The following is a 25,642-nucleotide window of genomic DNA, read 5'->3' as shown; positions in this document are numbered from 1 at the left end:
TCTATTGAATCACCTGTCAAAACCTCTTCAGCCACCATCTCTCTCCCCACCCACCTCCCGTCTGAGCCACAGAGCCAGCTTCCGTGCCAGAGATCCCGTCATTACTTTCCCCGTTCATCGACCCAGAAGTAAATATTTGGGTTAATAAAACTTCTCAACAGATCTGGCAGCGCTTCTGTTCGTTCACCTTCCGCCAGCGCTCTCGGTGAATATCAGAGCGGAGGCGGCTGCTACAGGTGTTCGGTGCTCAGGTGTCGGTCAGGTGCGCGCCGTGCGCCAGGTGCTCGGCGGACCACGTCCCGTGACGTCACGGCCCCGGTTGCGTCAGAGGGCCTTCTGCGGAAGGGGAAGAGAGTCTGGCATTGTTGACGGTTAGCCACAGCCATGGTGTCGTGGCGGGCTGTGTCTTGGTTCCTGAGCCTCCTTGGGCTGATGCTGGAGAATGGCGGGGCTTGGCTGGCTGGTAAGGGGGCGACCGGCGAAGCGTTGTCAACACGGCGGCTGCCCGACATGCCCCGTCCCGTCCCGACGCTGTTGGGTCAGCTCGAGATCTCAGCGGGATCCGTCACCCCAGCTCCCGTCGAGACCGGCCGGTTTACCAACCGTCACCTCCGGGCCACGGGATCAGGCTGAGAGCTCGTCCTGTGCTGTCAACCTTGCTTCGATGAGCAGTCCGGGGAAGAGGGGTTTGGTAATGCTGTGGTCGGAGTGGGTGATAGATTAACTGTGTGTTTGTGTGTGTTGGAGGTGGGTGCTGGGGAGTGAGGGGGTGAGTAGCCGCACTGTTGGATTGGGGAATGGAGGGAAGGTGGGGGTGGGGGGGGGTTGTGATTGTGCAGTTCCACTGTTGGCAGGGGGAATTGAGTGGGCTTTGGCATGAGTGGCTGCATTATTGCCAGGGGCATCAAGCAGGGATGGGTGGTGGGTGGGGGCAGGGAGAGTTGAGAGGCTACACTGTTGTCAGAGGGAATCAAGTGAGGGTGAGGAGGTTGAGTGGTCCCACTGTTGTCATGGAGAGTTGCGGGAAGGTGGGTAGGGGTGTTGAGTTCTCCACTGTCACTAGGGGGATTTTAGTGTGAGTAGGTAAGTGGCTACAATGTGGGAGTGGGGGAGAGGAGCATAGTTAATGGTGAGCCATTGGGTTTTACTCGTTTGGTGGGGGGTGGGGGGAGAAGTGAGTGGGGGTGGCCACTGTGATCTGACACTGCAGAGTAGTGCCATTGACTGTGAAGTGACAATTAGTAACCAACTTGTAGCTCCTAGAGTGTCTCTGTATCCTTGGTGAAGGTTTTATATAGTTGTCTGAACAGTACAAAAAGCACTGATGGTTCGAAACTCCTGATGGTTTGGCATGTACCTCACTCATTAGTCTGAAATGAGCTGGAGGTTCCTAGTGCTTTTGAGTTGTGCATGCAGAAGCAGGGGTTCAGACTGTAGTTTGGGCTGGATTTGTGACTATGTGTTCAGTGGTGTGGCTGGATCTGGGGCTTGGGGTCTGGAATGCCAGGGATCAGGACCCTGGGTAGGTTTGTGGCAGGAGACGGAGTCTGGAGTACTTGTATTTTTCCTGTTCCCTTTAAACTCGCCAGGTTCATTGGAGAATTTATTATACTGTTGCGTAAAATGTTTATAAAATAGTGTAATGAAATGAGTTTTGGTTGTTATTAGGAGTACCATTCAATGAATTCAAATCAATTAGTCTGTCCACCAAAGTTCCCGGTTTGCAGGATTACCTTCTGAAATAGCAGAAGCCTAACTGTGATCCTGAAAAGTTGCAAAATGCCTCTGACACCATCTTGAATCTAGACTTGGTGTAGCCCTTAGAGTTCCATATTATTATACACACACATAACAATACTGTACTTTATCTTTGTTTTTCTATTGAGTTTAAAAACAAATGAAGTACAATATTTTTCTGGGAAGTTTGCCCATTTCTGTCTCATCTTCCAGAAACAGGTTAGATAAGGTTGAAAGTCTGGGTTTAAAGTTAAGGGTGTGGTTTCTTGGTTTAGAGTGATGAAATTGTAGAACTGAATTTTCATTGTTTAAATGTATGTTAGAATACTCAGGAGTATTGCAAAAAAAGACCAGCACAATAATCAAGACCAGGATTAGGCCTGAGGTTCCCTTAAGCCTTCTTTACAATTCAGTACGATGCCGGTCGATCTGGTCTTGGCAATAAACCACATTGTTTTCTTCATAATTCTTGATTGGCTTTTTGGTTTAAATCGTCTTTCAATTTCCATTTTGAATATTTTCAATGGTTCTGCCTCAATAATTCTCTGCGATAGAGACTGCAAAGATGCATGCTTCTCTGAAAGAAGAATTTCTGCCCCATCTCCCTGAAATGGGTGACCACTTATTCAAAACCTGTGCCACCCCCCCCCCAGTTTCCAGCAAAATACTCTTCTCACTATCCACTCTGTCAAACCTCATCAGAATCTTCTGTTTCAATAAGATTACCTCTCGTTCTTTTTTTCAATGGAGTAGACCCAACTAGTTCAAACCTTTTTAGCTCACGTCTTTCATCTCAGAGGTCAAGTTGGGCAATCTTCTCTGCACTGATTCCACTGTAAGCACATTTCCCCTTAAATATGGAAAGCTAAACTACTGTATTCCAGCTGTGATCTCACCAACACCCTGCAATAATGCATCAGAACCTTTCTACTTTGTCATGCTCTGTACCTCTTTCAGTAAAGGTTACTGTTTGATGAGCCTTTCTAATTACTTCCTGCATTAGCATACTATCTTCTTGTGCTTAATGTGCAGGGATGCCCAGAACTTCTCTGTACTGCAGCATTTAGTGTTTGGTCTCTCACTGTTTAAAGTTTGCTGAATAGCTTGTTTTTCATTCTCCTATCCCACTGAATACCCTTGCATTTCCCACATTGTATTCCGGCAGCCAACTTCTTGCCCACTCATTTACCTATAATTTTTTTGAAGGCTTGTAGTGACTTCTTGCAGCCTGTATCCCATTTATCCTTGTGTTATTTTTTAAATTTGGCTGCAATATTCTTAATCCCTTCATCTATCAATACAAGTTGTAAATATATAAGGGCCCAGCATTGATTTGTGTTTTCACCCTACTAGTTACTGGACTGCCAATACAAAAAGAACCCATTAATATTCTGATTCCTTGTTTTCACTTCTTTATCAACTGCCCCTTATTTTGTGCCCTCTTGTGCATTAATCTTCTATATGGCTTCTGATTGAATGCTTTCTCACTGAAGTGAGACAAAGTACAAAGAGCCATGGGGAACCTTTTGACAAAAAGAAGAATATGCTTTGAAGACATGAGTTTTTTTTCTTCCCTTTCCATATTATTTCTCAAATATCAAATCCATACCCATCTTTCCCAAAAATTTATCATTAATACCGTTGAGTCGTAAGCTACCCAAGGGGAAGGCAAAGAGTTGTTTTCTAGTTCGTATTAGCCTCACTCTGGCAGTGGAGAAGGGTGAGGAGAGACAGGTCAGTGTAGGAATGGGAAAGAGGGTTGAAATCAAATACACTCTGAAGCTTGTAATAGCGCATGCTCTGTAAAATGGTCACCGAGTCAATGCTTGGGCTTCCCGATGGACAGAAGTCCACGTTGAGAGCACTGAGTGCAATAGATGATGTTGGATGAGGTGCATATGACTCTCTGCCTCACCTGGAAGGGTTGTTTGGGTCCCTGTATGGTGGTGTGTGAGATGGTGTTGAGAGAAGTATTGCATCTATGATAATTGCAGGTGGAAGTGTTGGGGTGGAGAGCAGTGGCAGGGAAGTAATGAGGGAACCAACAGGGCATAGTGAGAATAGTCCCTGTGAAATTAGAAAAACGAGCGAGATGTATAGATGAGGCTGATGGTTGGATCATGGAAATGGCAATGGAATTTGTATCCTGGATGCGGAAGCAAATGAGGTGAAGGTGAGGATGAAATAAAATCTGCCTGCCTTCTCTCTGGGGTGCATGGGGCAGCTGGTGACAATGAGCATCCAAGAAATGGAGGAAATGCAAATGAAGACTTCTCAGCTGTGAGAGAGGGGAAGTCATGTTTCTTGATAAAGGACTTTTCTGATATCCTGGAAAAGAAAGCCTCATCTTAAGAATATACGTAATGGTGAGGTGAAACTGAGAGAAAGGGATGGCATCTTTGCAGTACTCAGGACGGGAGAAGCTGTAGTTGAGATAGCTCGGGGAGTCAGTGGGTTTATTGTAGATGTTAATGGATAATTTGTCTCTTGAGATGAAGTTAGACTGATTCAGAGAAATGAAAAGTGTCTGAAATGATGACAGGAATGAAATTAGTAGCGAAGGTGATAAAGTTGATGAGTCTTGCATAAGTGCAGGACAAAACACCAATACAGTTGTCCATGTAGTGGAGAAAGTTGAGGCAAGGTAATGTAAAATAATATCAAAGGCAGTCAGCAATAGTGGGCTCTTAGTTATATAGATTACATATTTGTAATTGTAACTGTTTTAAAATATTGATAGACATGCTTAAAGTGTAGTACAAAGGTGATTTGCTTTGATATAGTGTGGATTGTTATCTGCTCTTTATGACTGAAGATAATGTATTTATATTCCTTTGGGTATGTTTATGTTTAAATTGGTTTTGTGGTTTCCTCTTAAACTCAAGCTATATTTTTAAATTAGGAAGCGAACGCTTTTTAAAATTTTCCTTTTGGTAAATGAAGATCTTTGCAAGTTTGGTAATGCTTGTATGTATATCTGTGTATTTTAAATTGTTTGAAGTCACTTGTGCATATAAACTCTTTTCCTTGTTTTATAGGCCCAATGTATGTATCAGAATATTACTCTCAAGCTCCTCAAAAACTTTCTTTGTATAGTTGGTATGGAAGTGCACGTCTATTTGTCTTCCAAGTGCCAGAAAACACTGTGCTAATGAGATGGATTTTACAAGCCTCAAAATCAAAGGGATGCCAAAATATTAATGTAACTGTGTATGTAAGATTTTGCAAACTTGGATATAAAATAATGTTTCATAAGGTAACATTTAAGTGTAACCAGTAAATTTGAAAAGGCAGACTAAGGAATGAATTCACAATATTAATAATTGTATTTTATGTTGATATATAATTTAAGGTTATTCTCTGTAATTTTGTAAATTTCTAGGTATACGACTCCATAGTTAACATTCTTGTCAAGTATAAATAGCTTTTGCTCAATGCCGTTTGATCTAATTTACTTCATTTTCTTTAACAGCCATTTTCGGGCTGGTGCCCCTCCAGTAATCAATCCTTTACAAGCCAAGTTTGGACTAAACACCGTTGCTCTCCCTTCATTTAACCTCACGATACCATTGGTGTCTGGTGATCAGACCAGTACTTTCTTAAACATTTCTAAACCTGTTCCAGGTGACTGGTTTTTAGCTGCACACCTACCAAAAGATGGTGGCAAAATTGAAGTGAAGGTATAGTATACCATTTTGTCTGAAAACCATACTTTAACGTTCAAATAATGAAGATGACTGTTGGAATGATTCTTTCAGCTTGAGATATTCATTGACAATTCTGTTCAAAGAATTTCCTGTTTAGTCATTAAAGTTTGGGGCGAGTTTGTGAATTTCATTTCCTTTTGCGGAGAAGATTTATTTTTTATAAATACCTGTAGTGACTAAGCACTTTTTTTGAGTTTTGAAATATTATGGTTTTGCATGTTGATTCACCAACCTATTGCATTATATGGGGTAATGGGATAAATGCTATGCTTTGTACACCTTTTCATTTGTCAGTTTGCTATTTATTTTAGTAGCGTCACTCTTTTATACTAACACAGGATGTGACATAAATTTTCAAATACCGGGATGTTAAGAATGCAGACTCGACGTGTCATGGATGTTGAGGTGTAGTTTAACACCCCTGTTAAGAGGTGAAACTAATAATTACCTCATTTTGGAATTATTTTTATGCGGCATACTAAGTCAGAACTTGAGCAATTTTTCCCAAAATCCACCTCATTCTCTGAACTTCAGCTCTATTGCTGTATCCCACTGCTGCTGTATTTAGATCAGAATGCTGGTGGCGGATTGATGGTTTTCTAGAATCTATTGCCTCCTTCTCAGCAATATCATTGTCAGAGGGACTTGCACAAATAATGATCTGTTGCATTCTGCTATCATTGCCTCCCTGTGTCCCTGCAACTATAATGCATACCATCGCATCATGGGCTCCAACTCTGGCATTAGCTCTTTCTGGTTAATGGGTCTCATAGGCACAGCCTTTCTACAGAAGTGATTTGCTTGGGTGCAGGTTCCTTAGTCACTGATTCACTTGACTCTGCATTTACAGGGCCATGTAGAAGCCTTCAGCCCACAACCCTTTGTTCACATAAATGAATATTACAACCAGGGATTTTGATCAATTTAATTGAGAATTTTTATTTGTGAATCACATGCTCCTTTTTTTTACAGTAGAGGCCCATAAAAAAGGAAAGTTTTAAAGCATGGAAAATGTCAGCAGCTCAAAAGTATTCACCACCTCCCCCCGACCTCTTTTTGCTCAGTACATAGTCAGATCACCTATCACAGCTATTACAGATTGTGCTCTCTTTTGGATAAGTAATTATTAGCTTTGCATAATGTGATGGAGCGAAATTTGTCCGTTCCTCCTAGCAAAATTGCTCAAGCAGCATGTAGGTTTGTTGGGGAACGGCAATGGACAGCAATCTTGAGGTCTTGGCAGAGATACTGTATTCGATTGGGTTAAGGTCAGGCTTCTGACTGGGTCACTCAAGGGCATCAGTTGGGATTTCTCTGTATTCATCAGTTTTCATCTTCCCGTCAATCCTGACCAGATTTCCAGTCCCTGCTGCTGAAAAGCATCCCCAGAGCATGAGGCTACCTCCATCATACTTCACAGTAGGTATGGTGTTACCTGGCTGATGCGCAGTATTAGATTTATGTCACAAGTATTGCTTAGTGTTGAGGCCAAGAAGTTCCACTTTAGTCTCATCCAATTATAAGACCTTCATCCACATCTTTGCAATATCTTTTAAGTGATGCTTTGTAAAGTCTTTACAAACAAGGAAATGCTTTTTGTTTAGCCAGGGCTTCTTCCTTGCCACTCTTCCATAAATACCCTTTTGTATAAGGCCTTAGAGATTGTGGAACCATGAAATTCATCTCCAGTTGTAGCCACTGACTTCTGCGTCACAGTAGCTTATCTTACAAGTGCCATTCTTCTGTGGTGACTAAGGGACAGCTTGACCCTGGCATTGTGGGTGTGGTTTAATATTTTTCTGCTTTTTCACGATAGGCTGAACTGAGCTTTAAGGTATGTTCAGTGCCTTTGAGATGGTCTTGTAGCCTTCCCAGATTTGTGCTTTTTATTATCATTTCCCTGACTTGTTTTGAATACTGTTTTGTATTCATTTTGGTTTGGTCTGTTGAAAACCTACCCTACTGTTGGAACTTGCAGAGAGAAGGGTATTTACTTCTATGAATTCATTAAAAACAGATGATCCTCCAACTTCCTTCATCAACAAATTAAGAGAGATGGTAAGGTAATACAGTATATTGCACCTGAGGAAAGTGTTGGAATTACAAAGGAAAGTAATACTTTACAGTTTCACTATTTTGGTTTTGAATTTTTAGCAAATTGACAGCTTTTGGAATTTTTTTTGATTTGACATGATGTGCACATTGTTTTGTAGATTAGCTCAAAAATCCTACTTAAATATATTTCAAATTTAACAAATGAGCCAGTAATATGTGAAGATAGTTGTGGGGACTGAATACTTTTTCAAGGCAATGTACCTATCTTGGAAATCTCTTGCTAATCTGACTGTAGGGTTAGTAAAGAAAATTTTTAAAGAAGGGCCTATTTTAATGAAGCAGTCTAATGTGCACATTGGAGCTCACGTTTCCGTCCATTTGTTCCCCATCAACCTCCTTCGAGCATTGCTGACCCTCAGACCCTCGCTCCAAGACCATTCTGTCCGGCAGTCTACCATCTTTCTCCACTTGTGTGTTCTCTCTTCATCTCTTGCCAACTAAAGAACGTGAATACTTTCTCTCATACAAGAAGAAACAACTCGCCTCTCGATGGATGGCACACATTCCGAAGTCCCCATTATCTCTAGTCATAACCCAAACGCTGCTGCTACAGAGAAGCCATTACATTAGCAGTGAAACGTTACAGTGTGTTACCCAATCTTACAGTCATTAAATCTAGAGAATGGAACAATGTATTTAGTTTGGGGGAATGGAACAAGGACTACGGTACATTTGATAAAATGGTATAATGAAGTGCTCTGTATTAAGACTGTACTGTAGGTTGTATCTTAATGTTTTGCTCCATAATGACTGTGGTGGGAGAACATACTGGTGTACAATTTTTTATGGGCAAAATTGCATAAATTAATAAAACTTTGCTAAGAAAAATTAACTGGTAATAGTTTGTAATAATTTGGTTTGGTACATTGAAGGGTAAAGTTAGAATTCAACAATTGTGAGATTGCAATTGTATTTCTACATTTTTTCCACTTCCATAATTCTGACTTTCATATTGCCATTCAGATTGAGCCAGGATTATTCATTCTAGCCTTTGCATTAAGAGTGCAGTAGTTTAACCCTTGTGCCATCAAATCTGTAACTGCATTCATTTATTAATATTTGACTACAAAATCTGACACATTTCCAGGTGTAAATATTTGTGTTTTTCGACAGGGCTTCTCTGCCAAGTGCTCCTACGTATTTCAGCCACAGATGTTTGTTCAGCGATTGATTAATGTGCCTATTCTTGAACCAAATACTTCATTGCGGATGACCGTTTCTCTTCTTCATCCAGTTGCAAACTTGAAGTAAGTCTTTAGCATCCTTAGACAGTTAAGTTTTAAATGATCAAAATTGAGCACAAATACACTCTGTTTACTTCCTTTCAGAATTTTTATTCCTGAAAATACTGCAGAACTTGCCATTCAGCTAACAAACTGCACAATCAACAACCGCGCTGTGGAAGCTTGTCCTGTCCGTCTTGTAATAGGTTCAAATTCATTACCTAAATCTTACTTGAAGATTGTAAATTGCAGTGAAAGTGCAAAGTGCAGAAAAACACTGGACTCGCCACCTTGGATGAAATGGTTGCAAATTGCAGTTGAAAGCAGCAACACAAATTGGATTGTCTCCTTTGACGTTGAAGCTTCTTTAATAGGTATGTTCAATTTTGGAATCAGAATTTTCAAGTTTATAGTCTGTGAATCACTACAATAGAGGAGGAGGCTGGTACCAGCTCTTTGTAAGGGTGGTTATTTCCTTTCAAGCATTTGTTGACTTTATTTTTGAAATGAGTATATTTCAGATCCTAAATAGTGTGATTAAAAGGAGGTTTGTTTTTGTTATCTTTGGTTTTTATTTTACCAGTAACCTTAAGTTTGTATTCCTTCTCTACCCTGATTTTATTTTTTTTTGTTTAATTTTCCTTTTAATCTTTTGTTTATCTTTTTTGTATAACCAGCCTTCATGTGCTTTGCAAAATTTGATGACTAGGATTAGACACAATATTTCTTTTGAGACTGCACATTTCACTTCAACATGATTTTATCCTTTTTTCTCTTTTGATAATATTTATGACACCCAGAATGTGGTATATTTTTAAACTATTTTTCAGCAAGTCTTACTTTCTTTAACATCTCATTCAAAATATCCACAGTTCCTGGATGCTGTTTAAAATTGTATCTTTTAGATTTAGTTCAAGTTTATTGTCATCTGACCGTACATAGCCAAGCAAAACAACGTTCTTCCGGATCACTGCACACTCACCAAAATGTATATAACTCACAACACACAAAGCAAAATATTACCACAAATAAGTCAGTAAGTTATAATATGAGTGCATGTAGTGTGCAGCACAAGTAAACAATGTAGTAACCAGCTCACTGTTCTGGTGATGAGACCTCAGTGGTGGCAGGGTATTCGTTAGTCTCTCAGCCCAAGGGAAGAAACTGTTACCCATACTGGCAATCCTAGACTTGATGCTCTTGTACCTCCTTCCTGACAGTCGTGGGTCAAAGAGGTAGTGGGATGGGCGGTAGAGATCCTCATCAATGCTTTGGACCATTCCCTCATATTGTCTTCCCTCGTTATCTCTACCAATATGTATCATTCTGCAGTTCTCCATATTAAATTTCACTTGGCACAGGTCACCCTGCTCTACTGACTTTTTTTTTTTAAATTTTTTTTTAGTTTTTCAAAACATTTTACAAAATTAAAAGCCCCAAATCCCAGTGGGGAGCATTAATACAGTGCAAGATTAAGCATACAATAACAATATGCTACAAACGAAGAGAATTTAACAAAAAAGCACCTAAATTAAAGACAAGTGAGCTTAGTGTCCTCCCCAATCCCCACAACACAAGAAAAAAACAACAACAACTCCAGACCAACCACCACACAATATAGAGAGTATAAGTCAGGACAGTCAAACTCCCAGACTGTGAATACACTTAGTAACAGAGGATAATAATGCCTACTACCAGAAAAAAAAAGGGAGCTGAAAGCAAGGGACCGAAAAGAAGAAAAAAAAAGAAAAAGAAAAAAAAAACCCTAGTCAAGAGGAAAGTTATGAAAGTACTCGATAAAAGGTCCCCAGACCTGATGGAACTTTAGATCCGAATTAAGAACTGAATAATGAATTTTTTCGAGGTCCAAGCAGGCCATAATGTCGTTAAGCCATTGCGCATGAGTGGGCGGGGCAACATCTCTCCATCTGAGGAGGATCAAGCGTCTCGCCAGGAGAGAGGCAAAGGATAGTATTCGGCACTTGGTCGGACCCAGACATAAATCTGTCTCGCCCCAAAAACCGAACAGAGCAATTAAGGGGTTAGGTTCTAGGTGCTGATTCAGAATACCCGATAATGTAGTGAAGACATCTTTCCAGAATTTCTCCAAGCTAGGACAGAACCAGTACATGTGGATGAGAGAGGCCACGCCCCTCTTGCATTTATCACAAAGCGGACTAATGCCAGGGTAGAATCAAGATAGTTTAGATTTAGACATATGGGCTCTATGAACAATCTTAAACTGTAAGAGGCAATGGCGAGCACAAAGGGAGGTTGAGTTGACCGATTTGAGAACTGAGTCCCAGCTCTCCTCGGATAAGGAGATATTTAAATCCTGCTCCCAGGCCATTTTAATTTTATCCACAGGGGCCCGTCGTAAGGCTGCTAGTTTATCTCGGATACTTGAAATTAAACCTTTACCTAGTGGATTAATGGAAAGAAATAGGTCCATAGCATTTTTCGCAGGCATTTCAGGAAAGTTAGGAATTAAAGGAGCAGTAAAGTGTCGGATTTGGAGGTATCTGAAAAAGTGAGCGTTAGGCAGGTTGAACTTAACGGAGAGCTGCTGAAAAGAAGCGAAGCGATTATTAATGAAGAGATCTTCAAAATGTCTAATGCCCTTCCTGTACCAAACATGGAATGCTGAATCGTATGTAGTAGGTAAAAAAAGGTGATTATGTGCGACAGGGCTAGAAACGGAAAACCCCTGGAAACCATAGCATTTCCTGAACTGAGCCCATATACGCAAAGTGTGTCTGACCAGAGGATTAGCTATTGATCTGGGCAGACTGCTAGGGAGTGCAGAGCCAAGAAGTGCAGATATAGATAATTCTTTAGTGGAGCTCAACTCCATTGCCACCCAGTTAGGGCACTCGGGTTGACTGTGGCAGAAAGACCAGAAGGCAGCACAACGTATATTAGCTGCCCAGTAATATAAGCGAAAGTTAGGTAAAGCCATGCCACCCTCTTTTTTAGATTTTTGGAGGTGGATTTTATTAATTCTAGAGCGCTTATTCTGCCACAGATATGACAAAATAATAGAGTCTAAGGAATCAAAAAAAGATTTAGGAATAAAAATTGGGATAGATTGAAATAAGTATAAAAATTTGGGAAGAACATACATTTTAACAACATTAATACGACCTACCAAGGACATAGATAGAGGTGACCATTGTACCAGACTCTGTTTTATAGCATATGAAAGATTGACAAAGTTTTCACGAAAGAGATCTTTAAACTTCCTTGTGACTGTAATTCCAAGATAAGTAAATTGATTATGGACTACTTTAAAAGGGAGATCACGAAATATTAGTTCTTGTGCTTCTTTATTAATTGGGAAAAGTTCACTCTTATGTAAGTTGAGTTTATAGCCAGAGATCTGGCTAAACTGGTCAAGAAGTGAAAACATTAGAGGTAAGGATGTAGATGGATTTGAGAGAAAGAGTAATAAGTCATCAGCATAGAGAGAAACTTTATGCTCAACACCCCCTCTCCAAATCCCGGTCAATTCAGGACAGTTTCGAAATGCTATCGCCAGAGGTTCTATAGCCAAATCAAAGAGAAAGGGACTTAAGGGGCATCCCTGACGGGTGCCACGTTTGAGATTAAATACTTGGGATTTCTGAAAATTAGTTAGAACAGAAGCAGTAGGACACAGGTACAGCAATTGGATCCAAGAGATGAAACTTTGGCCGAGGTCAAATTTTTCTAAGACTGCAAAAAGGTAGTTCCACTCTATACGGTCAAATGCTTTCTCCGCATCAAGGGAGATAACACATCCAGGAGTCCCAGTTGGAACTGAGTATAGAGTATTAAATAGATGCCGAATGTTAAAAAAAGGGAGACGGTTTTTAATAAAGCCTGTTTGGTCATCAGAGATAATGGAGGGAATAACGGTTTCTAATCTATGAGCCAACACTTTAGCTAAGATCTTTACATCAACATTGAGCAGAGAGATCGGCCTGTACGACCCTGTTGGGTCTTTGCCCTTTTTTAAAAGAAGAATAATAGATGCCTCATTGAAAGAGGGTGGCAATTTGCCATAATTAAATGAGTCAGATAATACTGAAAGTAACTGAGGAGAAAGAAGTGAGGAGAATGATTTATAAAATTCCACAAGGAACCCATCAGGTCCAGGAGATTTCCCTGAGGACAGTGCAGAAATTGCAAAAGATATTTCTTCTGGTGATATAGGCGCATTGAGTTTGGCTTTGAAATCAGATGAAAGTGAGGGGATATTCAGATTCTGTAAAAATTGATCCACAGAGATATTGTCATTCAGGGATTCAGAGGAATAAAGCCGGGAATAAAATTTTTTAAATGCGTCATTAATTTCTAAATGATCCGATGTAAAGTCTCCGTTCTCTTTCCGGATCTTTGTAATATGTTGTTTGGCTTTGGAACGCCTCAGCTGATTGGCTAGGAATTTACCAGACTTATCCCCATGAATGTAAAAGCGGCTCTTGCTTTCGAGAAGTTGGCGTTCGACAGGTTGAGTGGACAGAAGGTTAAATTTAGTTTGGAGTTCAACGCGCTTCTTGTATAATTCAGGGTTCTTAGTTTGGGCATATATTTGATCCAAATCTTTAATCTGGTTAATGAGGTCTGCTCGATCTGCACGGGATCTTCTATTGAGATTTGCTGTGTAAGAGATTATTTGACCCCTCAGATATGCTTTCATGGCATCCCAGACAATCTGGGATGGCACTTCAGGTGATGTATTAGTGTTAAAATAAAAGGTTATCTGGTCCTTAATAAATTTTACGAAATCATCATCCGATAGTAAAGTTGAATCGAACCGCCAGTGTTTGTTCCTCTGAGGGAGACCGGGAAAGTTCAGAGAGAGGGTAATTGGGGCATGGTCAGAGATCAGTATACTCTGATAGTCACAAGAGTGGGCAAATGGGATAAGTTGGTTATCGAGTAAGAAATAGTCAATTCTAGTGAAGGTATGGTGAACATGTGAGAAAAAAGAATAATCTCTCTCCGTAGGATGGAGGAAACGCCATATATCAGAGATACCAAAATTAGAGAGAAACGATTGAATAGCTAAGGCAGATTTAGTAGGTGATCTGGTAACAGAGGACGATCGGTCCAGTTTAGGATCCAACCAACAGTTGAAGTCACCACCCAATATAAGAGAGTATGAGTTTAAGTCTGGTAGTGAGGAAAAAAAACGTTCAAAAAAGTTAACATCATCAAAGTTGGGGGCATACAGGTTTGATAGTGCAACTTTAGTGTTATATAGTTTACCAGAAACAATAATAAAATGGCCATTTGTATCAGATATTTTATTATGGAGTTCAAAAGGAATATTTGAGTTAATAAGAATGGAAACTCCCCTGGCTTTAGCGGCAAAGGATGAATGAAAATGCTGACCTGCCCACTTTGACAGAAGCCGGGAGTTATCAAAACAACGAGTATGAGTTTCTTGGAGGAAAGCAATGTCAGCTTTGAGTTGTTTAATATGTGCGAATACCTTCCTCCTTTTAACAGGGTGGTTCAGTCCCTTTACATTCCAGCTCACGAATTTAAGTGCACTAGCCATTATCAATTACTAATGCATAAAAGGCAGCAGGCATATAAAAAATCAAGCAGTACAATAGCAGTCTGGGAGCAGAGATGTAAACATAGATTCGTAAGGTCAAAATATAAACATGTCCTAAGCAATAAAGAGATGTTGGAACTGGAAAACTCACCGCACCCGCACAACCCAAAACTAGACGGCTACCAAAACAAGTAGCTAGCTCTACCAAAAAAATTAACCCAAATACAACTTCCAGATCAGTGTCATTAACAACAGTTCCGTATAAATACTATAGCAAATAATAACTAGTTTATGCACTAGAAAACATAACTACAGATTAGAACACCTTCTGCAGAAATATACAACTTAATACAGAGAAAATCGGAAGAAAACCAAAACTAACCTACCCGCGAAAAATTATAGAATAAAGTAAGAGAAAGGGAAAAAAAAGGTAAGAAGGAAAAAGAGAAAAGAAGGGGAAAATTATAAATTCAAGACGAGTATTTATCAACCATTTACAGACAAGGGAGAGAAAAATTCAGAGATTAGAAAAAAGGGGTGAAGAAAAGAAAAAGATAAAATAAATATTTAAAGCAAAGGAAAAATAAATCAGCAGTTGAACTGTGAACCGACAAACAGGGAGGCCTTCACTAAAGACTTCGAACCTCCAAAACAAGTTAGAATTAGTTGTAGAACTCTGTAGGTAAAGTTATACAAGAATAAAGATAGGTTACACACACACCAAATCCCGGGAGAGATTGTCAACAGCCCTTAAAGTTTCAATTAATAATGTCTGAGTGATTCAAGTGAGTTCCGAGTCCAGAGAAAGTAATTTTACTACGAGGAGTACTTATCCACCATTTTAGGAGGTCCGATCAAATTCCGAAGATGACTGGATAGCCGGAAGACTTGCCACAAACGCTTCAGCTTCCTTTGCTGATTTGAACCACTTGAATTCCCCGGTATTAAGCTTTATTCGTAGCTCAGCAGGGTTATGAAGTGAAGGTTTGAAACCACGATCAAAAAGCACATCTTTAAGGTCTGGGGTGCAAAATCTTCCACAAAGCGAATGGTTGTATCCTGGAAAGAAAAAGAGCCTCTGCGACGTGCCTCCACAATCAGACTGTGTTTTACCTGGTATTGATGGAAACACAAGACTACTGGTCGCGGACGGGAGCCCAGAATTCCGGGGGGAACGTAAACTCTGTGTGCCCGTTCGAGCTCGGGCGGCTTCGGAAGCAAATCTTTCCTGAATAACTCACAGAGAAACTCAGCGAAAAACTTCACGGTTGGTCCCTTTTCAGTCGCCTCTGGTAATCCCAGAATTCTGATGTTGCAGCGTCTGCTACGGTTTTCGAGATCCACCATTTTGGAAAGAAGTTTATTAGACTTTTCCTCTAAGCTGGAACAGAGAGTCTCCAAGTATCGAACACGACTTTCTAAATCTTCAGAAGTCGAATCGATGCGAGATAAGTGTTCAGCATGTTTGTCCACTTTATCGTTGATCCGATCCAGTTTGTCTTCTAACTGTTTGAAAGTGGTTTTAAATTCTTACTTTTTTAAATGTACATTTGAATTATTATCTTCTTCAGTGTTTATTGGGTTTCCAAATTTTATCATCTGCAAAACTTCAGTCTGATGTACCCAAGTCCAGGTTATTAATTGACAGAATATGTTCAGCTGGTCCTTTTTTTTTTGCTGGATATTGTTGCCTGTGAGCTTTCCTGGGGCATTATGCAAAGGCATTATTTCACTAGCTCACCGTAACCTCTAGATCAGCATATTTAAAAACCTGTTAAAATTGATGCAAATAACAATTTAGTTAAATAGAAATAATGAAAGAATTGGGAATACAGTGGATTCTTGTTAATTGGGACCAGTTCATTTTGGCCCAATTAAGTGGCTGCCCCAATTAACTGAAATTTCATGGAAATAGTTAAGAAGGTATTTAGAAAAAAGACAAACTGAGTAACAAATTATGTATTTAAACAAACTACTGAACAAATTAGAACACTACCAATGGCATTAGTTATCGATGGACGAATTCATCCAAGTTGCATTCTTTTGATTGTAAATGAACAAATCAGTGCAGACACCGAGTGCAGATAATGGGCTGCCTTAATACAATGCTGTTGACAATTGCATCCTGCAGATTTTCATTGTAACATTCAAAATTGTTGCTGATACCTTGAGATTCTTTGTCATTTTTAAACTGGTGAAGTAGTGAAGTCATTTCATTTTCACCCCTGGCAGTTTGTGGCATCTCCAAGCTTGAATGCTTGAAACCACAGTGAGCAAAGCAGTTCTGAACTGACTTGCTGCTTATTTCTCGTCAACTTCAGTAACAAAAATTGCTGCGTTTTGAACACAAACACACACAACTATTTGCTTGAAGCCTGGTATTGTGTCTAATGGCCATACAAGTGTAAGCGACTGATGCTAGTTAGAAACTTCAGCAACAATCTCCTGCCCCAAATAAATAAAGGGAATCCTTGCTATTTTCTCGATTAGTTTTTATTCTCAGAGTCGTCGCAATTATCTGGAGTCAACTGTGCTTCAAAAACATTAAACTAAAAATTTTTAAAAAACCTTCCCTTTGCCTTTTTGATGCAGACCCATAATCCCTTTTGAAATCAGTGGGATCCTGCGTGAGCTCTAATCTGGGGCAGGACCTGAGTAGCAATTTCCCAGCATTATGCTCAGTAGTTCTGAGTCAGTTAGTAAATAATGAGCTCAACACATGCCAGTAGAAGTATTAGCCAAGGCTAGAGAGCTTCTGCCCAATGTGTACTCAATAGTAGTCTATTGTCCCATGAGAAACACCATTGTAGACCTGCCTTTGGATTGAAAATGAATTGTAGACCTGTAATCTCTTTTTGTCCCAGAGTTCCCCTTCTCTTAATCTTGGGTTTCAGTTTTGCAGATAAACCTATGTGTGAGTGTATCCAAGGTGTTTTGAGATACATTGCACTCATCAATCCTCTCTGACTTCTTTAACAAAACCATGCTTGTTTCTCTCTATTAATCCACACTTTGAGTTGCAGAATGCTAATAATACAGAATTCAACATTTCCTCATCTGCTATTATTTTGAATAAAGGACTAATTCTTTCTACTGTTACGAACCCCGTAAGTGGGTCACTTACCAGCAAAGATGGAGACGTCCGTTGAAGTCTGATGATACTATTTTTAACAGTATTTATTAGTAAAAATACACAAAAATAATATCAATGCAGATATACAGATAATATACGTCGCCAATACTAAATCTAAAAGTGCGGGTATAATAATAATCAATAAGAAATAAGCTCTATCGTTGTCTAGGGGATAATATATTGTCCGATGGAAATATAAAGTTCACTTAGTTCATGCAGGCTGCAGCCATTGGGGACCGCTGTGTTGCAATTGTTGGAGAGAGAGAGAGATCATGGGAACATTTACCGCTACGGGTTTTTCCAACCTTTATGATTTCGATCCGTCAGGTGTCTCGTTGCCGTGGCCGTTCAAGTGTGGCCTCTGCTTTAGCTAAACCGTTCTTCCATGGTGAGCCCGCCACCCAGGCAAGGGAGGACGCACACGAGCACCCCACTGGCTTTTGCTATAAAACGCTGTCATGGGATTTCTGGCATTTCTCCTGGGGCGTCTAAAGGGGTTGTTCCCCAGACCCCTCTTTTATCCTTACTCACGAGGTCTCTGATGTCAATCAGGTTGGGATGATGCAATCCCTCGATCAGACCACTCTGGTTGTCCCCTGAGGGGTTTTAATGAATAGTACAGTACTCAATACACAATTCCGTCTCCAAGAGACAATGGCCGTTATCAGTGGTTCCGTTCTGCTGAGGTCAGGACACATTCCAAACCTTGTGTATTCTAAGTGTCTCTCTGTCATTTCCTGGGTCCCAGACCTGAATTAATAGCGATCTTGCGATTCTCAAAAAGGAGGGGGCGACTTTGTACCCTTTGGCCCCTCAGAGTTGCTTCACATTCGTAACACTACCAAAATCAGAGTCAGAATCAGGTTTATTTTCACCAGCATGTGACATGAAATTTTGTTAACTTAGCAGCAGCAGTTCAATGCAATACATAATCTAACAGAGAGAAGAAAAAAATAATAATAAATAAACAAGAAATTAATTAAATATATTGAATAGATTTTTTAAAAAAGTGCTAAAACAGAAATACTGTATATGGGGAGGAAAAAAAAATGAGGTAGTGTCCAAAGATTCAATGTCCATTTAGGGATCAGATGGCAGAGGAGAAGAAGCTGTTCCTGAATCACTGAGTGTGTGCCTTCAGGCTTCTGTACCTCCTGCCAGTATGGTAACAGTGAGAAAAAGGCATACCCTGGGTACTGGAGGTCCTTAATAATGGTCCTTTCTGAGACACCACTCCCCAAAGCTGTCCTGGGTACTTTGTAGGCTAGTACCCAGGATAGAGCTGACTAGATTTACAATCCTCTGCAGCTTCTTTTGGTCCTGGGCAGTAGCCCTCCATACCAGACAGTGATGCAGCCTGTCAGAATGCTGTCCACTGTACGTCTATAGAAGTTTTTGAGTGTATTTGTTGACATGCTAAATCTCTTCGAACTCTTAATAAAGTATAGCTGCTGTCTTGCCTTATTTATAACTACATCGATATGTTGGGACTAGGTTAGATCCTCGGGGATCTCGACACCCAGGAACTTGAAGCTGCTCACTCTCTCCACTTCTGATCCCTCTATGTGGATTGGTATGTGTTCCTTCATCTTACACTTCCTGAAGTCCACAATCAGCTCTTTCGTCTTACTGACATTGAGTGCCAGGTTGTTGTTGCAGCACCACTCCACTAGTTGGCATATCTTGCTCCTGTACGGCCTCTCGTCACCACCTGAGATTCTACCAACAATGGTTGTATCGTTAGCAAATTTATAGATGGTATTTGAGCTATGCCAAGCCACACAGTCATGTGCATATAGAGAGTAGAGCAGTGGGCTAAGCACACACCCCTGAGGTGCCCAGTGTTGATCGTAGAGAATATGTTATCACCAATCCGCACAGATTATGGTTTTCTAGTTAGGAAGTCGAGGATCCAATTGCAGAGGGAGGTACAGAGGCCCAAGTTCTGCAACTTCTCAATTAGGATTGTGGGAATGATGGTTTAAATGCTGAGCTATAGTCGATGAACAGCATCCTGATATAGGTGTTTGTGTTGTCCAGGTGGTCTAAAGCCGTGTGGAGAGCCATTGAGATTATGTCTACTGTTGACCTATTGTGATGATAGGCAAATTGCAATGGGTCCAGGTCCTCACTGAGGCAGGAGTTCAGTCTAGTCGTGACCAACCTCTCAAAGCATTTCATCACTGTCGATGTGAGTGCTACCGGGCGATAGTCATTAAGGCAGCCCACATTATTATTCTTAGGCACTGGTAAAAATGTTGCCTTTTTGAAGCAAGTGGAAACTTCCGTCCAAAACAGTGATAGGTTGAAAATGTCTTTAAGTACTCCTGCTAGTTGGTTGGCACAGGTTTTCAGAGCCTTACCAGGTACTAAATTGGGACCTTTCGCCTTGCGAGGGATCACTCTCTTTAAAGACAGCCTAACATCAGCCTCTGAGACAGAGATCGCAGGGTCATCAGGTGCAGCAAGAATCTTCACAGCTGTAGTTGTGTTCTCCCTTTCAAAGCGTGCATAGAAGGCATTGAGTTCATCTGGTAGTGAAGCATCGCTGCCATTCATGTTATTGGGTTTTGCTTTGTAGGAAATAATGTCTTGTAGACCCTGCCAGAGTTGCCATGCATCCGATGTCACCTCCAACCTCGTTCAAAATTGTCTCTTTGTCCTTGAAATAGCCCTCTGTAAATCATACCTGGTTTTCTGGTACAGGCCTGGGTCGCCACAGATTTAGCCTTTAGCAGATGACTTAACTCCTGGTTCATCCACAGATTTTTGGTTTGGGAATGTACAGTATGTCTTTGTGGGCAGACACTCATCCACACAAGTTTTAATGAAGTCAGTAACAACTGCAGTGCACTCATCCAGATTTGAAGATGAATCCCTGAATGCAGTCCAGTCCACTGATTCAAAGCAGTCCTGTAGGCGCCCCTGTGCTTCCCTTGCCCATACCTTTTTGGTCCTCACTGCTGGTGCTGCAGTCTTCAGTCTCTGCCTATACTCAGGGAGTAGAAGTACAGCTATGTGATCAGACTTCCCGAAGTGAGGGTGTGGAATAGCACGGTAGGCATTCTTGATGGTGGTGTAACAATGGTCCAGTGTGTTGTTTACTCTGGTATTACAAGCCATCTTTTGATGGTAGTTGCTTAGTGATTTGTTTTTTCATACTGGCCTGGTTAAAATCTCCCAGAATGATGGTGAAAGTGTTAGGGTGCACTATTTTGTGCATGTTGATCCCATTACTCAGATCATCCCTGAGCCCGGTGGTGATGTGTGCTTTCAGGCTTTTGTCTTCTGGCCAATGAGGGATGATTGGTCTTCTGGCCAATGTTTGGGTTGGTGGTGTCTTTGATTACGCTGGCTGCTTTACTGAGGCAGCCAGAAATGTAGACAGATTCTAAGAACAAAAAGGTAGTTTCCATGATGTGCTGAGCTGTGTTCATAATGTTGCAGTTTCTTGTGGTCAAAGGCAGAGCAGCTCCTATCCCAAGCTATGATGCACTTGAATAGAAAACTTTCTATAGTGCACCAGTTAAAAATTGGTGCAGGTCAAAGGGGGCATGCCAGATTTCTTTAGCCTGATGAGCTTTCTTGGCTACAGCATCAATATAGTTGGACCAGGACAGACTATTGCTGATATTCACTCCTAGCTTCTTGAAGCTTTTAATTCTCTCGATGAATGTAAACTTGGGCATGTGCTCTATTGATCTCCTCCCCCCCCCCCCCCCCCCACTTCTTGAAGTCAACGAGCAGCTCTTCTGCTGACATTGAGGGAAAGATTGCTGTCATTACTGTCACCAGGCTTGCTGTCTTCTTCCTGAACTCTGAATCATTGTTATTTGAGATATGGTGCGTCTCAACCTGTTACGGAAGTTGTCCTGTCCAAGACCGGAAGAAGCTGCAGAAGATCGTGAACCTAGACCAGCACATCACACAAACCAATCTTTCATCTTTGGACTCACTTTACACCACACGCTGTCGGAGCAGTGCTGCCAGATAATCAAGGATAAGTCCCACCCAGCTAACACACTTTTTGTCCCACTTCCCTCCGGGAGAAGGTTCAGGAGCATGAAGATACATACAGCCAGATTTAGGAACAGCTTCCTTACAACTGTGATAAGACAGTTGAACAGGTCCTGACCCGGATCTGGGCCGTACCTTCCAAATATCTGGACCTGACTTGTACTACCATACTTTCCCTTTTCTATTTTCTAATTATGATTTATAATTTAAATTTTTATTATATTTACTTCGATTTGTACTTCAGGGAGCGCGAAGTGCAGAAACAAATATCACTGTGATGATTGTACGCTCTAGTATCAATTGTTTGGTGACAATAAAGTATTTGTATATAACCCATCATCCCAAACATGCAGAGGAGTTAGAGCAGAATCCGGTCAGACAATTGTGACTGTATGGGGCTGAGATTGCACCTTTTGTGGGCTACCAGTGTGGAGGATAATCGTGCTGGAGGTTTTGCTGCCCATCCTTACTGATTGCAACTGGACTTCCTCATGAACAGACTGCAGAGGCAGCTGTTGAGTCCCAGGTCTAGGGGTTTGGAGAGGAGTTGGTTTGGTATTATGACATCGAAAGCAGTGCTGTAGTCAGTACCCAATAGTCTGACACAGGTTTTGTTTACTCTCTAGATACTATAGAGGTGAGTGTAGGACTAGGGAGATGGCATCGGCCATGGACCTGTAGAATGTGAAACATTTTGCATGTTTCATCTCATCTCTGGTTGAGATGCTTCAATCTATTTGGTGAAAGTATCCTCTATTGCCTGGATATATTTCAATCCATTGGGAGATGCAGATAAAGGTCCCACAAATTCAATTTATTCCATGACCCTTCTACAGGGTGTATGTGTTTTAAAGCTGTTTCCCAAGCCAGTCTATCTGAATAATACTAGGCACAAATCAAACATTTTTACCATAATGTTCTGGATTTCCTACATTCTTGGCTGCCAAAGTCCCTTCTGTTCCTGTGGTATTGTCACCTGACCACCTGACACTTGGGTTCTCCTGCATGAAGCTTTTGCTAAACACTGACTCTTTTAAACCTGTCTGGGTTATGGGAAACCTCTTTCAAAATGTTTTTTACACTCCCAATTAAAATAATTCCATGTACTCACTGGAGGGAAAATACTTAGATTTTAGATCCTTGTTTTTTTTGTCCATGCTTCCTTTCAAGACTCCATGCTTCAGTGTGTTTTTGTAGGATACATGTGATCAAACATCACCCACTTTCTTTGCCTTCTCAGTACTGTGGGTCACCAAAGTTCCAAACTAGTTTGTACTCTGTTGTTGAGTTGAATTTCTTGGAAAAAACTACAATCTCATCACGAATGCAGAGGGCTGGTTCCCCCTCTTTTTTTTTGCAGAGAAACACTTAAGCAGAATTTCCATTATGTCACCCTGATTAATCACCATAGCTTCTAATATAGCATCTTGTAACTCACCCAGAGTCCCCTAGCCTTGAGCCAGCTCCTCCAGAATGCAATATTGAAATAGAAACAGAAGGGTTAACTTCTGCTCCTCTCCTTCATTCATGCCACATGTTATCCCATGTTGCTGAATATACTGACAAAATTCTCTAGGATTATCTCCCTGTTCACACGTTGGTATATTTGTAGCTATGGCACTTAATAGGGCCACACCAAAAGGAGTAGAATACATACTGTGTTACAACCTTTCCCCCTAGTTCTGGTGAATCCCTGGATTCTTATCACAGGCACCATTGGTGAAGGGGGTACTGACGGCTCAGTGCCCGAGGAGAGAGCCTGATTATAAACCCCAATTAACCTCACTATTGTGTGTCACCTTGTCTACAATCACCCCAATCTACAGTATCATTATTTCTCTCCCCAAGTGCAAATAACACTCCGCTCTGAGAGCTGACCTTGAAACTTTTCTATCTTTTTTAAATACTTGGTATGATCAGTGCTGATTCTCCTCTGATTTGGTGCTAACCTGCAGTCCATACATCCTGACACTCTTCCATTTTTCTACTTCCACCTTTCCCTGTTTACAATTCACATTTTCTCTTATCACACATTCACACTGAACTGAAACTGAGTAAAGTATCAAATATGCCTGTCCCTGCTCCCCCAACATTTTATTTTATTTTCCCTCTTTCTCAAACTCTTACCTGCACTCACATTTTTTGTATATAACTATACAATTACTTTCCTATTTTAATATTCTGACCTCCTAATCTATGTGGTAGTTCAATTTGAAGGTCAAGGGGTCCTGGGTCTTTTCCTTTCAAGCCTAACTAAAGGACATCAAATATGTTAACTTGATTAGGTGAATGACCACACAAATTATAACTAATTTAAACTGCTTGCAACTTTATTGTATCAACCTGTTATATCAAATGCAAATAATCCATATAATTCATGAATTTTCCTTTTTCCTTTTGGACCAATCCTCATTAAACTACTTTTCTTACACACTGAAATAGGGGATCTTCTGTTGGTCAAACAACTGAGCCTTTGTCTCTCTGCCACAGCCAGAGGGGTCTTCTTTATGATAGCTGGTCTCCCCAAATTCTAGTTAGTCTGTGTTCTTGCTGCTCTGCCTCTGAAAACCTCTATTATTCCCTTATCAGTTCTGCACTATTAGGATGTAGAACTGTGCTAACATGCCTTCTTCATGATTGCATCAATATGAGAGAGATCCTCTGAGATGTTGACAGTTATGAACTTGAAGCTGCTCACCACCGAGCCCTCAATGAGGACTGGTGTGTTTTCTCCAGATTTACCCTTCCTGAAGTCCACAATCACTTCCTTGGTCTTGCTGATGTTGAGTGTAAGGTTGTTGTTACGGCACATTCAGCCAATGAACCTATCTCCTTCCACGTGCCTCTTTATTGTCATCTGAGATTTTGCCAACAATAGTGATGTCTTTGTTGGATTTAGAGATGGAGTTGGAACTGTGATTAGCTACACAGTCACGAGTGTATAGACAGTTGGACAGTGGACTAAGCACACATCCTTGAGGTGTACCTATGTTGATTGTCAGCGAAGAGGACATCTTATCTCTGAACTGTACTGACTGTGGTCTACTGATAAGGAAATTAAGGATCCAATTACAGAGGGGAGTACCGAGACTCAGATTTTGAAGCTTGTTGATTAATAGTGAGTGGGTGGTGATGTTGAATACAGCTGTTATTGATAAGTGGCAAACTTGTGTATCTTCAGTAATAAAATTGTAGTAACTTTCAAAAACTTGGTCAAAACTGATGTTTTATGACCTTAGTGCACACCTTTGTTGTCATTTGCATGTTGATTGTTTGTACCCATTGATTCTATTGTTGTATTTACTGTGAATGCCTGCAAGAAAACGGTGACATATACTTTGAACTTGTAGATTTTTTTTGGGGAGAGCAATGTCATTCCTCTTCATTAACTTCTACTAAAATGTGGTTTGACTGCTGACCAATAAAATAACAGCACTTGGCAACCAATTCATTTTTTAAATTTCATGATACATTGCAGTGTTGAATTACTAGCAATAGGTGTTTGAGAGTGATGGAGGAGCAATAAATCTAGATATTTTTAATATTGCCTGATGAATAAAGTGTTGTCTACATTGTACAATAATCGAAATGTAAACTTTCTTGTCTCTTGCAGTATGTTCACCTGTGAATACTGGATATCTTTCCATTATGAGTAGAAACTTCACTCTGTCAAGCAAAAGTTTAATAAACAATGTGGATATGTTTAGATTAAACATGAAGATCAATAATAAAGAAGCAAATAATGATTGGAAATCGTGTTTTAATAATCAGCCTGTTCTTCGGGAAGCTTTGGATATTACCTCTGTGAGATTTTTTGTTTTAAATGGACCAGATGTTTTTGTCACCTCTGACTATCCTTTAATTCTTCTGTTGAACTTGAATACTAAAAGAGACAGTGGTGGAACAATTATCTTGAACTTGCATTTAAATAAGGTATAGTTTTCTATTTCTTCCCAGTTATGCAGAAACTGCTGTATCAGTGTAAGTTGTTGGGCAGATTTAATTGTAGACACTGTCATGTAGTTGCAAGAGACTTTTTAACAAATTCCATTTTGGTCAACTTAACTCCCTTATTAATGGAACATTTTGGAAAACGTTATTAGATCCCATGTGGTACAACTTGTTTCTTTAATATTCCATTCTCCTGAACATAATTAACCAC

General features: G+C 40.5%; 1 protein-coding gene across 1 annotated transcript in view; it reads left to right on the top strand.

Annotated features, from left to right (window-relative positions):
• The first annotated feature begins 211 nt into the window (after positions 1-211).
• Positions 212-25,642, top strand: part of pgap6 (post-glycosylphosphatidylinositol attachment to proteins 6) — a 45,516-nt gene continuing 20,085 nt past the window's right edge. Inside the window, exons 1-6 of the mRNA XM_073060568.1 lie at positions 212-463; positions 4,776-4,947; positions 5,210-5,417; positions 8,673-8,806; positions 8,888-9,156; positions 25,094-25,413. Coding sequence (XP_072916669.1) covers positions 385-463; positions 4,776-4,947; positions 5,210-5,417; positions 8,673-8,806; positions 8,888-9,156; positions 25,094-25,413 — 1,182 coding nt within the window. The 5' untranslated portion in view covers positions 212-384. The remainder of the gene's footprint in view (positions 464-4,775; positions 4,948-5,209; positions 5,418-8,672; positions 8,807-8,887; positions 9,157-25,093; positions 25,414-25,642) is intronic.

This window comes from Hemitrygon akajei, chromosome 11 (genome assembly GCF_048418815.1).
Source record: "Hemitrygon akajei chromosome 11, sHemAka1.3, whole genome shotgun sequence".
NCBI classification, from domain to species: Eukaryota; Metazoa; Chordata; class Chondrichthyes; order Myliobatiformes; family Dasyatidae; genus Hemitrygon; species Hemitrygon akajei.
The sequence above is the reverse complement of the archived record's forward strand: the minus strand, read 5'-3'. Positions and strand labels throughout refer to the sequence as shown.